Source organism: Nipponia nippon, unplaced genomic scaffold, assembly GCF_047370975.1.
Source record: "Nipponia nippon isolate SJK-2023a ecotype South Korea unplaced genomic scaffold, ASM4737097v1 scaffold_5, whole genome shotgun sequence".
Classification (NCBI taxonomy): Eukaryota; Metazoa; Chordata; class Aves; order Pelecaniformes; family Threskiornithidae; genus Nipponia; species Nipponia nippon.
In genome coordinates, this window is record NW_028262369.1 from 52,452,175 (window position 1) to 52,464,956 (window position 12,782).

Genomic DNA, 12,782 nt, shown 5'->3' on the forward strand with positions numbered 1-12,782 from the left:
GTCAAAGAGCTGCTACAGTGAGAAAGATGATGTTGTGTCAAAGCCAGTTCCATGAAACATGGTGAGGTTATTGAACAGTTCTTTTTTGATGAACTGGGGAAGTCGCACTCCCATGATCCGCTCGCACTCATTGGACCCTTTGAGATGATTTAACTCATTAACTTGGCAAAAGACTAATCAGGGGGAGAAAATCCACCCACATCTTTTTTTAGTTTGTTATTAATCATCTCCAGTAAGTGCCGTAACAGGGACAAGGGACACGACTGTACAACGGGGAGTTAGAGGGGTGACATCTTTGAGCAGCAATGAGTTGTTATGTCAACTCAGCTGCTCAGGGAATAACAGTCTTAACCTTTTTTTTTATTATTACTGCATTTTTCCAATCAAGGTTTTAAAGTATGATTTAAGATAAATGAAATGAGAAATTCGGACACGTCAAACCATCAGTGTCACTCATCGGCACAGTACTCTCAAACGTAACAATCAGATGTTCACCACATATTCTTAAATGTCACTTCAAATTTATTATGCAGTTCATTTCGAGTGTGAAGCGGAACTGGTGAGTGAGTGACTAATGCTAGGTTTAGACAGTCATGAGAATGGAAACGTCTATGCAAATATTATTAGCAAGAAAGTGACCGGAGAATAAGACCTGTGTTAATATTTGCAAAAGAAATTCCTTCTGCTTTTCCCCCGCTTTTTTCTCACTGTATTAACATTTCCAGATAATCACTGTTCTTGCAGGTACATTTTAAAATATCACAATTTTTTAACCCCTTACTCTTGGAGAATTTCGTTGCAGGATAGTTGTGTCAGGACAGTGATTATAGTTTGATCTCAACTTCAGTCAGCTGACTGCCTTTCAGAATCATTCCTTTGGCACAGGTAACACTGAATTTGTACTACCCTGTTTAAAATAATTCACAATTATGCTTGACAACAAAGCACAAGATGGGTATCATTAAATTTTATTGTACAAAACTGACAACATATGGCATTCCTTAGCATTAAAAAAAAAAAAATCAAAACAGAACTAATGTCCCTGGAACAATTTTGTAAATGGAACAATTAATACACAACCTTCAGTCCAGCAATGATATTTACCTGCAAGACCATCTTTAGACATGACAGGTATAATTAAAAAAATATTCCATCAGTTCAAGCGATAGTTTAATTTTCCATGAAATAAGTATTTCTATAAACACTTTATGTTCAGTCAAAACAAATGGTTTTGAATTTTCTTACCTTAAGAGATATAAAACAACCAGACAGGTTTGGGAATCATCAGAGAAGTCTACCCCATGGGAAAGTCTAGATTTTGTATTCCACTTGAAAATGTTTGTTTTTATAAAAATAAGTAATACCAACGTAGCATTTCCTAACCAAACACTTCTAGCAAACAGATCTTGCTTCTGTGATGTTTTATTCATCAGTGCAGCGCAAGCCTTTTGGGTTTTTTATTTGATATCTCATTTCTGTGTCAAATTCAGAATTTGAATATAGACCCAGGGAAAGGTTTTCATTAATTTTATTCATAAAACCTACCCTTTATTGCACAGAATTCACAAAAGGTCGAAACTATGCAAGGTCTTCGCTCTGCTTCTCAGCAAAAACATCAAATAAATGTTCAACAGTTTTCCCTTTATCCCAGTGGAAGGAATTATTTCTTGGAATTCTTAGTACAAACATGAAATAAAAAAGGGAACTAGGTAACTATGTTAAATTCCAGTTCAGCTGTAAATAGCCTTTAAACAACAGTGCTACAGAGAACTGCACTACTTGCATTTCTGAAGAAAAAGCAATCAAAACTAAGAAGTTGTCAGGGAAGCTCATAAACGATTGTGCCAAGAGAGCACAAGAGTATCTTTGCTATGGCCTAAGCTTTACAAAAAGTGCTTCTCTGCAGGACGCAGTCACTGCGATAAACTTCTGAGATGGTCCCAGGGCGTTAAGTTATCCTAGACACCCGCACACACACTAGTACTTATTACACTGTGCTTTCTACGAAGAGATTATGCTTCAGTACTTTACATTTTCCATTCTCTCTCTTCCTCCAGAAGAAGAAAAAACCTTCTATGCAAGATAAAAATAATTTTGAATAATTAGTCATGTATTAAAGACCTAGTTTTGAAGTATTTATTTAACATCTAGTCATATAAAATAAAGTGTAAAAGTATGAAGGTATCAGAACGTGGCTTTCAGCAAGGCAGTTTGGGAAGTAAGAATTCAACATAAAACAGGAATTATTTTTTTTCCCCTTTGAAAAGGGTCACATCAGAATGAATGAAAAACACCGAAGAATTTCACTTCAAGCCTGCACTCCTGCCTTTTGTCCTTTCCCCAAGAGGAGAGACCACTGGAAGAATCCTCCAGGGTTTCAGTTGTGTTGTTCTTTGTGCTCTTGTATCGGGTCTGGCTGGAACTATGTGCTGCCCTCTTTGGGTGGCGGGGGCGGCTGAGGCTGCTGGGGTGGCTGTGTGCCTGTGGCCGTTTTGATAGAGTTCAGGGTTTTGCTAAACCAAGAGTTTTTGGCAGCTTGGATTTCATTCATAAGGGCTCCTCTCTGGTGCTCCAGCTCCTAAGAAAGCAGAATAGTCAGAATTGATCAAAACCCAATTAATTAACAAAAAAGCATCCTCAAACTCAGTCCCTGCAATCCAGCACTTTCCTTGCAACTGGGGAGAGAAGACGGATTGAAATTGAGGAAAGAGCAGAAGATATTTAAATATACAAATGAAAACCTCTTTTCTATTTTTTTTTTTTTAAAGACAGAAAGTCTCTGGAAGTTCACAGGTATGCAGTGGTACAGGTATATGCTCCTTTTTGGAACAATTTTTTGCATGACTCAGAATTATTTTGGACTGAGCAGAAGGTTAAGGAGACCGCCCTGCTGCACTTGGGTTCTACATACCTGAATTTTGCACTTGGCTTCCACAAGCTGCAGTTTGGTCTGTGCAAGTTCCAGCTCCATCTCTCTCAGCTGCTTCTTCAGTGCATCCTTCTCATCATCTGTTTCTATGCCTTTATTCTCCATGCTGACAGCGGGCAGCTTCAGTGCCCCCTCCTTACTGAAAATCTCACTGCAGTGTTTGCAGGCCATCACTTTACCCTGAAATACCCAGAAAGCTCATTTTTAACCCATGTTACAGGAGGAGCTGTGCTTCGTGGAAGAGCCATTTTTATGTTAGACTGCCTTTCTGTCAGTAATACTCAAACTAGTACTGCAGTTTTCATATTTGACATGAAAAGAATTTGGAGAGTTCATGAACAATTTCCAGGCTATATTAACCAGTATAAAAATTCCTAAAATCTACTTAGTGTGCTCTGTCTAAGCACAGAGACTTTGCTCCTCGATTAGAATTACTCAAGCCTTCTTGCTACCAAAGCTTTGTAATATTTTCCAGTATTTATACCAGCACAACTCAGAAGAGCAAATTACACTCTAGGGACTTTTTGTCTTCCATAAAAGCACTTGACCAAATTAACACAGATTTTGACATTTTAAAGAATGCCAGGTAGCTTTTCCGTATTTCCAGAAGCAAGCGAGCAGCCTGTGCTCACTGCGAGGGCCAATGCTGTCCTATTGGTGCTTATCCAGCATCGCAGGAGATGGCCCTTTTTGCCAGGGACGCCTGACACACATCAGTAAGGTTCTTGTGCTACCTGGAGAGGCGAACCAGTTACTCATGGCTGAAGATGCAGCACAGCTGGCCTGGCTCGCACAAACTAAAACGGGATATTGAGCTATTTCAGCAGATCATAGGAACATCAATCCTAGAGTTATTTTTTTTATCAGTTACATAAAAAAGTCACTAAAAAGCAACAAATCAGTTTCAGCTTGAGTACTGAAGGAAAAAACTAGAAGCTATAGCAGGGGGAAAAACAATTCTGCCTGCTCAGTAGTGACGAAGCAGAGGGATGGAATTATTACCTGATCAGGGAACTTTTACTTCTAGTGCAGATGTTCCTGGTAAGGGGGTTCGGAGAAGGGAGAGGAACCGCTATGGAAATTCTGGGGATGGCCCAAGCTGTGCCAATTACTTAAAACAACTCTGCGTAAATTACAGAAACCCAAATATAAACAGTGTCCAGTCTGGCCAGTTCCAACCCCTCCACTGTGCACACTGGAGAAGCAACATGTTTTCTCTTCTAGGGAGCCTTTTTTTTTTTCCCCACTTAAGGAAAACATGCAAGTAAATACTGTCTTTCTACATTTTTTGCCCAAACTATCCATTTCAACAGGAAAAAGAAAAGCCAAGTAAAGTACTATATGCACTTCAGTTTGAGAGTTCCACCCCATCTGGCAGAAGATAAAGAACCGTGAAAGGAAATAAACCCTTTCATTGTTTACGTCTGATGAAAAATGCACGTGGGGCTATCAGGGCAGCTGCGTGGACACCGCTGTCGTTACATTAAACTTCAATTCACTTTTTGTTCTGTATCCCCCCTCATCTAACTTGCGTTAGAAACACCCCACATGTAGAGGCATCATTCTCACCTTCACAACTTCCAGTTCATCTTTACTGGCCGCTTGTTGTTTTTCCAGCCTGGTACTCAGCTGGGAACAAATCTGGAGCAGAGAAAGCAGTCTCTTAGCTGAAGTTTACTACACTAAAATATAACCTGTCCTTTTAACAATGATTTTTGTTAGAGCCAACATTTCTTAAATTCTGCCTTACTCAGGTTTCCACCTTAACAAATCCACTGCTGCTGAGAATGAGACTGAAAAAAAACAGCAGTATTCAATACAGAACCTGAACACTGAGACTGGAACATTTTATGGATGAATTGGTTTATAATGTTTATACTGCAGTATGTCACAGAGTAAAGCAGCACTCACCCTACAATAATAAAATCAGCTGAAAGACAGGTTATTCCTGATTCCCTAAATTAGGAGACTACTAGGAAAACCACGAAAAGATTTATGACAAATTACAATGCTTGCTCTCTGAATGCCTGAAATGTAGTGTATCTTATTTAAAGGATGAGATCTGCAACCCTGAAAATTCCGCTCTCAGAACAGATTGAAAGAAGAAATACGAGAAAGCGTCTCTAGAACAGTACCTGTTTATACTCTGCAATAATGGCTGTGGTTTTCTTGATCTCAGATTCTGCCTTCTCTAGCTGCTTCCTGAAGACTTCCTTCAGCTAGGAATTGAAGGAGAGAAGTTACACAGTACACTGAAAGAAGTTCTCAAAATGCGTCGTCAGATTGTTCTCTCAGAGTCTTGCTGTGCTTACAACAGTTCTACAGCTGCTTCTCACCAAATTCCAGTTCTTCAGACAAGTGTCTGATTTACTCAGTAAACAAATACTTATTATATTCAGTTATAACCGAAAAGTCTGTACTGTGATACAGTGTAGCCCGCTTGGAGAATTCTCCTGTAGGGTAATTCGCTTTCTCTGCGTTAAATGGTGGTACAGCGTGGGCCACAGAACAAAAACAACAGCATTACTATTAAGTGAGTTTTACTGATTTTGTTTTTCTGCACACTGTCAAAGCAGGTCTGGGCAGACAGATTATTTGTTTGTTCGGAGATGGAACAGGAGGAAGAATCTCTCACCACTATCACTCTCGGTAGCAGGAGAAAAAAAAAACTGATTTGGTCTGTGGCGCTGCATTAAAATACAGCTAACTCATTCCTCTGCCATTCAGAACCACTAAATTTTGAGAGCCCTTTCAGTAGGAAAAACGCCTCTGCTGCCTTGTTTATAGCAAACAGACAACTTGGCAACATCCATTTTAGAGAGACACAGAGAATTACCATTTGATTGTTGTAGTCACTGTTGTCAAATGGCAACAATAAAAATCAGGGTACCGCTTTTGAAACATACCTTTGCGTGTGTCAGTATTCATCACATCAGATATGTAGGATTAAAAAACTAAGATTGAACATTTTGCAAACAAGTATAAGGCCAGGTCCAGTCAGCAAAATCCTCCCAACCTTCAGCTCTGTTCTGCTGTTGGTTCTAGCTTCAGACAGGAATGTTCCCAGCTTGATTTCGGTGAACCAGCAGCTGAATTCACAATGGCCTCTTATAAGGCAATAACTCCTCCAGCTCCTTGTTTAGATAATTAAAAGAGGTCTGATCATGTCTCCTTAGTTGTGATTGTTCACCACCAGTGAAAATAATTATTACAATGCTGGGAAGAGGATAAGGTATGGAATACTGAACATTCAGAGCTCAAGTAAAGGAAGACACTGAAAAATGTACTTTTTTAAAAAAAACATTTACCCTGACACTGTAAATTTTGAATTGCGACTGCATTTTGAAGACAAAATCCTTTCCGCAACTGCAACACATTCATGCTTTTCTGCATATCCTTTGCTTGCATTTCCTTGCTAAAAGGGAAAGTTGGAGAATGCCTCACCTGAGCAGTTTCCTCTTCCTGCTTCCGTTTCTCTTCCTCGGTCTCCACTAGCTTCTGTTTGGTCAGGAGAAGTTCCTTGTTCAAAACATCCGCCTTGTCTTCAGCCTAGAATTAGAAACATTGGTGTAAGTCAGACGTTATCTCTGCCAATACAAATGTAGTGGTATATACACTGCGGAAATATTGCAGATTCGGGTTCTAGCATTGCCTTTTCCTGCCTTCTGATGGCTCACCTAACCTATTTTTTACATGAAATTCCCTTTTCAAGTAGCTATTTTCTAAGTTATTTCACTGTGTTTCAACGACTGTGCAAAAGGACCCTTTTGCCAAACGTTTACCTGTGCCTAGATGGCAAGTAAGCATAGAAAGTATGTCCTAATACAAACCTAATACAAACAATGACGTATAGAGTATTTTTGTTGGGAACAATATTAATCTAAGTGAGGGCAGCATGATTTAGCTCCTGTGTAACTTCAGAGAACCCATTCCATTTTTGTATCTGTAAGTGGGGAAACCAGATATTGTAGAAAATGTTAGGTGTCTGCACTGTACGAAGTGTCTGGGCAAAGACATACATTAAAGAGACAAACAGGACCACCAGATAAAATGGTTTGTTTATCAGTGCAAATAAGTATTACCTGGAGAAACTTGGTACTGTGTGTGTACTGGAGAATATGGATTTTCTCCTTTCTTTGAAGGGCCAAGCTTATGATGAAACATACTGGGAATGCTTTGCTTTTGTGAGCGCTATCCTCATTGATCACCAGGAGAGAGATGTATTTCTCAATGTCTGGATATATTCTGTTGAGCTCCCCAACCGGGAGATACGCACTGCATCACACCACTCCTGTTCAGCAACTAGGTGCTAGAACAGGCAATGGTTGTGGTCAAATAATACTTAGTTTACTGAAAATACAAGAGGGAAGATGGCATTGTAAACAACAAATAATGGTACAGAACTTGTCTCCGAGTTGCAGTTTGGTTTTCTGCCACTGCTGGTGGTACTAGCTTATCTATCCGCCAGTGTTAATTATTAATGAGGGTTTTAGTGGCAATTGTGGGTAGCAGAAGCAGCTCCACCAGGGTCATGACTGAAGAGACGGATTGAGGATACCTGCATTGCTTAGCGTGTATATGGCTGTATGGCAGAAAGGAAAACAAGCAGTGAAAGAATGGAAAATTGTTAAAACTGGCATCTTAGAACAAAAGAACTCAGGGATTACAAGGATATTTTTGGTGAAAGACCTGTTTAAGATAGGCTTTGAAGGGAACTACAAATCTTTCCTCCTTTTGTCTCCATTCCAGGTTCCCCAACCACCTGCAGTGGTGTACGGTATCACCTGTCCTTGCAGATGAGGAGTGCAGCAGCACAAAGCTTTTCTTTCAGTGCCAGTGAACTGAGGCAGGGGTGGGAAAACTTCCTGGAGCCACTCTCGTCTACAGAAAGACTGCTAAAATGCAGGAGAGCAAGGAATGGGACTGGCAAAGGTATGTGCTTGGCAGCCTTGTCATGATACACCTTTATGTACAGCTATTCCCAGGAAAGACAGAGCACCTCAACACGTTGCTTTTGGCCTTCACACGAGACTGCCCACTCCATCATGCAAAGCACATCTCTGCCTGTGTTTGCTTACCAAGACAGCTCAGATTTTTAGAATCACATGGATCCAAATCAGGAGAGCCTAACTGTCAAGGATCTGCCTACACAGAAATACAAATTGCACAACAATGTTTACAATTCTGAAGTTAGATAAAGAAAGCCAAGTAACTACGGGAAATCAAACTGAGAAGCCCTTGCAGGAAGATTTTACATTATAAAAGGCACCACAGCCCTCACTGAGCAAGGGGCTAATCACGAGGTGTGGTGGAGTATGGCCCTCCTCTATTTAGTACCTTAATAATAGCTGTTAGGGCATTTATCAATACTACATAAAACACTCCAGAAAGAGGAGGGTTGAATGTGTAGTTGTCTGACAGTCACCTCTGAGATAAAGGGCTCTGAATGCTGCTGCCCTCCACATTCCAGTCTTCACAGGAAACAAAAGCAGTTATCGAAGGACACCCAGCAGCCCTTCTAATTTTTGCTGCCATGCCACTTCATTATCTCTGAAGTTTGTTGGCTGTACTAAAACTGCTGCAAAAAACAGATCCACGTAAGGTGGTAGACATTCTGCAAGGCAACTTCCCTTGAAATTAGTTTTGAGGAGTACGTGATACCTTTTTTACCAAGTAAATATTCCTTCTGTGGTATCTGCCTAAAGGTTACGGCTTACATTTTCTAAATCCACAACAGAGAAGGTGCAGTCAGTGTTGGAAAGACACCACTGTCAACACCTACAGTTGCATGCATGTGGGAATCCAGCTTTCTGACTGCAACTAGGAGCAAGGCTGTCAGGAAAATAAAGGCGCAAATACTTATACTTTTAATGTCGTGTTCACGCTTTCACTTGAGCACAAAGCAGGGCTCCTAAAATTAGTGTTGCTAAGCCTGAGCTGGGACCCCTCTCTGTTAGCATTACCTGGTCCAGGTCATTTCGTAAGGCAATTTTGCTTGTTACAAGCTCATGGGCAAGGTCATCGTTCTCCTGCTCCAGCCGCATACTTGCTTCTTGGAGTCTGCGGTTTTCCCTCTGCAGAAAGAAAGGAACAACCAGAAAAGGAAGTTAATTCTTATCAATATTTAAGAGCAATAAGCGAGTATATTGTGTGTGTAAAACACCAAGAAGGCAAGAGTGCACATTAAGACAGGACTGCTGCTCTGGGAAACAACAGTGAATTAAGCCAGCAGTGCAAATGCAGCGATTCCACTTACATCCCAATGGTTATGTTTGTGTCACATAAGTGACACACTGATTGTAGGGTTTCTCTGTCAAAAGTAAACACAGTCCTCTCCACAAAAGCACTTGGCTTCTGCTTGCTCATCATCGAAATAAATTAGGCAGATAAAATCCCACCCAGCAGCAGTGAACAGGGACCGATTAAGAGATAAGCATAATAACGTTTCTCATCGAAAGCAGAAAGCTGTCCTGCTCCATTTTACAAAATTTTGTCTGCAGGAATCCATAAAAATAGTCCATTTTGTAGATGATGTAGTGCCAACTTCCCATCTTCTGCGGGACCAGTAAAGAACAGCGTTTAGCAGGGAGCTCCCTACAGCTCATATAATCTGTATCACCACTTGTGCACTTTCTCTGTAACTTGCACCAGTGACAAGAGTGCACGCTTTACAGGAGACCTGCTGAGAAAAAGTGCCAGACGGAGAGGGGACCTCACTCCCTGAGCACAGGCCCAGAACCTGCTTGGCGGGCAATGCATGGCAACACAAAATGCAGACCTTCGAGACTGCAGGCCCTGGTCCTCGCTGCGCTGCACTCCCTACCCACTCTGCACAGGCAGAAATGACTACGTAGAGCGCTAACGAGAGAAGGTAAGTACACAGGAGAAGAATGAACAGTAGTAATTCATGTTTTTCAAAAATCAGTTTCAGTGACTGTTCTTCTAGGGCTGAGAAACAGAATCATTTTCAAAAGGTGTCTGTGGGTCAGTGGACTTCCAGGAGTCCACATCAAATACACATCTTCATCTTCAGAAGAACACAGCCAGGTGGGACAGATAGTGGTGCCCTCCTCAAACGGATTATAAGAAAGAAAAAAATGTGCTGGCTTTCAGTCACACAATGACCATGTATCTTTTATACCAAAAGAGACTGCAAAGGCAATCTGTGTACTATGGAAACTCAAGGAAAAATACCGAGTTCATATGGAAATGCATAGGTGGAGGAACAATAACCTACATGCTGAGATTTCAAAAAGGACCTGGGCTCACTTGAAAGGTAAGTCATATTCTTCAAGAAAAAACAGTAAAAGTGAATATATATCAGCACTTAAAACAGCAAAAAATTTCCCAGAGCTGTTCAGTGAACGCCTTCTTACAAAATGCGATTTCTTTGCATAAGCACATTATTCACCTGTCTTCACTTCCTCCTGCTCACCAGCTACACTCAGATGTTTTTTTCTTTCCAAACTCACCACCATGAAACTGCAATTTTCATTTCTCTTGCAAGAAGATTTTGCATGCTTGTCTTAAACAAAAAAGGACAACTACAGCTCTAAGAGGATGCTAAAAAGGTCTCTTCTGTGTGGGAGCTTCCTCTGTGGCAGGAAGCAGAACCTCTGCAAATACTCTCTCCTTAATGCGACCCTATTGTGCAACTAGACTATGCACTGCCCTGTACAGGAAAGTAAGTTTGTTTCCTTTCCAAAAGATCGTACTTTAAATAACTTGTTTTGTTACAGAAACTGTAAAATATTTTTGTTTTAACACAGTTAAAATAACGACTGCTAAAAGACGCATAACTTTGGGGATCTTTTTTATTTCAATTGCACTGTATTCTGTTTGGGACACGGAATTTTAAAAAGTAAAATTCTTCTGTAAGGATAATATAAACTTTGAAGTGTGAAACCAAATTGCAGTCTTTAATAATAATAATAAAAAAGGCTCCAATGTGTCTTTTTTTCTGTATTTTGTTCAGACCATCTTGGAAATGTGGATTTTTACAGACACAGCTCTGCCAGAGAGCAGTTGTCAGAAAGTGACTTGATTTCACCTAAAAACCGGGACCAGATCAGGATGGTATTGCTGCCAGGTGCTGCAGCACCACTACCTTCTCATAGGGATGTTGCTTAGAGGGAGAAATCAGCAAATTCTTAAGACTTCCACAAAATAACCCAGAACGAAGTTTGCTTTAACATTCTTGCTATGCTTTTGCCAAAAGCTTCAGTGTCCGCAAAGCAAGCCGCACAATGTGAAGTTCGAAGTTCCTGCTTTGCATTCGCAGACAAGTGGGTAAGCAAGCTACGTGGTTGGAAATGCGCTATCCTCCTCTTAAACTAGAATTTACATGGCACGTTTTTAGTAAGTTAAAGATCTCTTACCTTGGGCATCCAGTCAATAGCTAAGCTTTATCTCGTTTACTTTTAATTTCCAGCTGAAAGTCTCTTCTAGGGCCACCTTTACTCCTCCTCCACACCGGGCAGTATGTGCGATTAGATGGTTTGACTTTTCCAGCTCCTCCCCCCAGATCTAGCAGTGAAAAACTGCCTCCTTCCTCAGGAGGAAACTCTTAATCTGCTTAAGTCTAAATAAAACCTGACGTTACACAGTAAGAACAAAAATAGCAAATAGCACTTTTCATATGTAGAAAACTATTTTCAATGGCTCTGAAATATTTACAGGGTTTTATAAAATACCATTTTCAATGGCATAAAGTTCAACAGATGGAGCTGGTTTGTTACAGCAGGACTCGCATCGCAGACAGCATTTTGTAACCTGGCATGAGCCAACTCGTCAGACCTGCTAGCTGTCCTTTGTGTAAACAGACAGCTTCCTGCCTCTTCTTTACACGCCACTAACAATTCACTGACTATGACAATGATTTCTTTCTCTTCAGCATTGCTCAGTTTCTACAATCAGTAAAATAAGAGATTCCTCTTTCCCAAACTCCTCCTTCCGGTTACAAAAGGCAGCTGGTGAACTCTGGTTAGCTTTTAAAAGGAGGATACTGCATTTCCAAAAGGGACAAACACTGCTGATACATAACAAACACAAATAAACTTACCTCCTGTAAAGTCACAGACCAAATACTGCTTTCAACCATTGGTGTAAGGACAGTGAAAACAGGATATAAAATAATTTTTAATACCAACAAAGACAGCCAAAAAAAATATGTTGCTGATTCTTCAATGGGTTTTTTGTTCTGAGTTTTAAAGAGGATACACTCCAGCTTCCATCACACACTGGATGGAAAGAAGAAGGCAAATTTGAAAGCAGTAGGCAAAACTCAGCTGAGGAAGACTGAGAGGCTGAACTCCAACCTCTGCTCCCTTCCAGCCAGCACCAAGGAGCAATTTCTGACACGATTAGTGGCGATGATGCATCCTCTCTGTGCTCCTACTCGAGCGGGGTGTAATGAGTCACAAACCTTGTTAAGCAATTCAGCGTCACATTTTCTGATGAGCAAACACCCAAAACCCAGATCTTTGGTGGTGAACAGATCCTCAATAGCGGAATGAAAACACTGATTAAAATTCAGTTTTCTGGATGTGAGCAAACAGAAGTCTTCATAAGCCCATTGGAAAGGGCTCTTGATTGCGGAGGAGCTCTGAAGGAAAACCCTGTGAATCTCCATCTAGAAACCCAAAAGGCTTTTACAGCAAACTCTCCAGGAAAACCTCTCATGGGAAGCAACACAGAGGCTCCTGGAGGTGGTTTGTGTTTTCTGTTTGTTGACTCTGAAGAAGCATGCCCAAAAGTGCCCCAGCACAATTTTTTGAAAAACCACAAACAATGATCCACATCAAGAGTTATCTTACGTTTTTCCTCATGACGGTTACCATTCAGTTACCGTGAC

The 12,782-nt window shown here is 40.7% G+C and overlaps 1 protein-coding gene across 5 annotated transcripts in view; it reads right to left on the reverse strand.

The window, feature by feature from the left end:
• Window positions 1-283: 283 nt before the first annotated feature.
• RABGAP1L (RAB GTPase activating protein 1 like) overlaps window positions 284-12,782 on the reverse strand; it is a 261,730-nt gene continuing 249,231 nt past the window's right edge. For all 5 annotated transcript variants that reach the window (XM_087733874.1, XM_087733877.1, XM_087733876.1 and 2 more), the window contains 6 exons: window positions 8,893-9,003; window positions 6,374-6,478; window positions 5,065-5,148; window positions 4,499-4,570; window positions 2,912-3,109; window positions 284-2,578 (listed from right to left, as the gene is read on the reverse strand). In XM_087733874.1, the coding sequence (XP_087590000.1) occupies window positions 2,423-2,578; window positions 2,912-3,109; window positions 4,499-4,570; window positions 5,065-5,148; window positions 6,374-6,478; window positions 8,893-9,003 (726 nt within the window). In that variant the 3' untranslated portion in view covers window positions 284-2,422. The remainder of the gene's footprint in view (window positions 2,579-2,911; window positions 3,110-4,498; window positions 4,571-5,064; window positions 5,149-6,373; window positions 6,479-8,892; window positions 9,004-12,782) is intronic.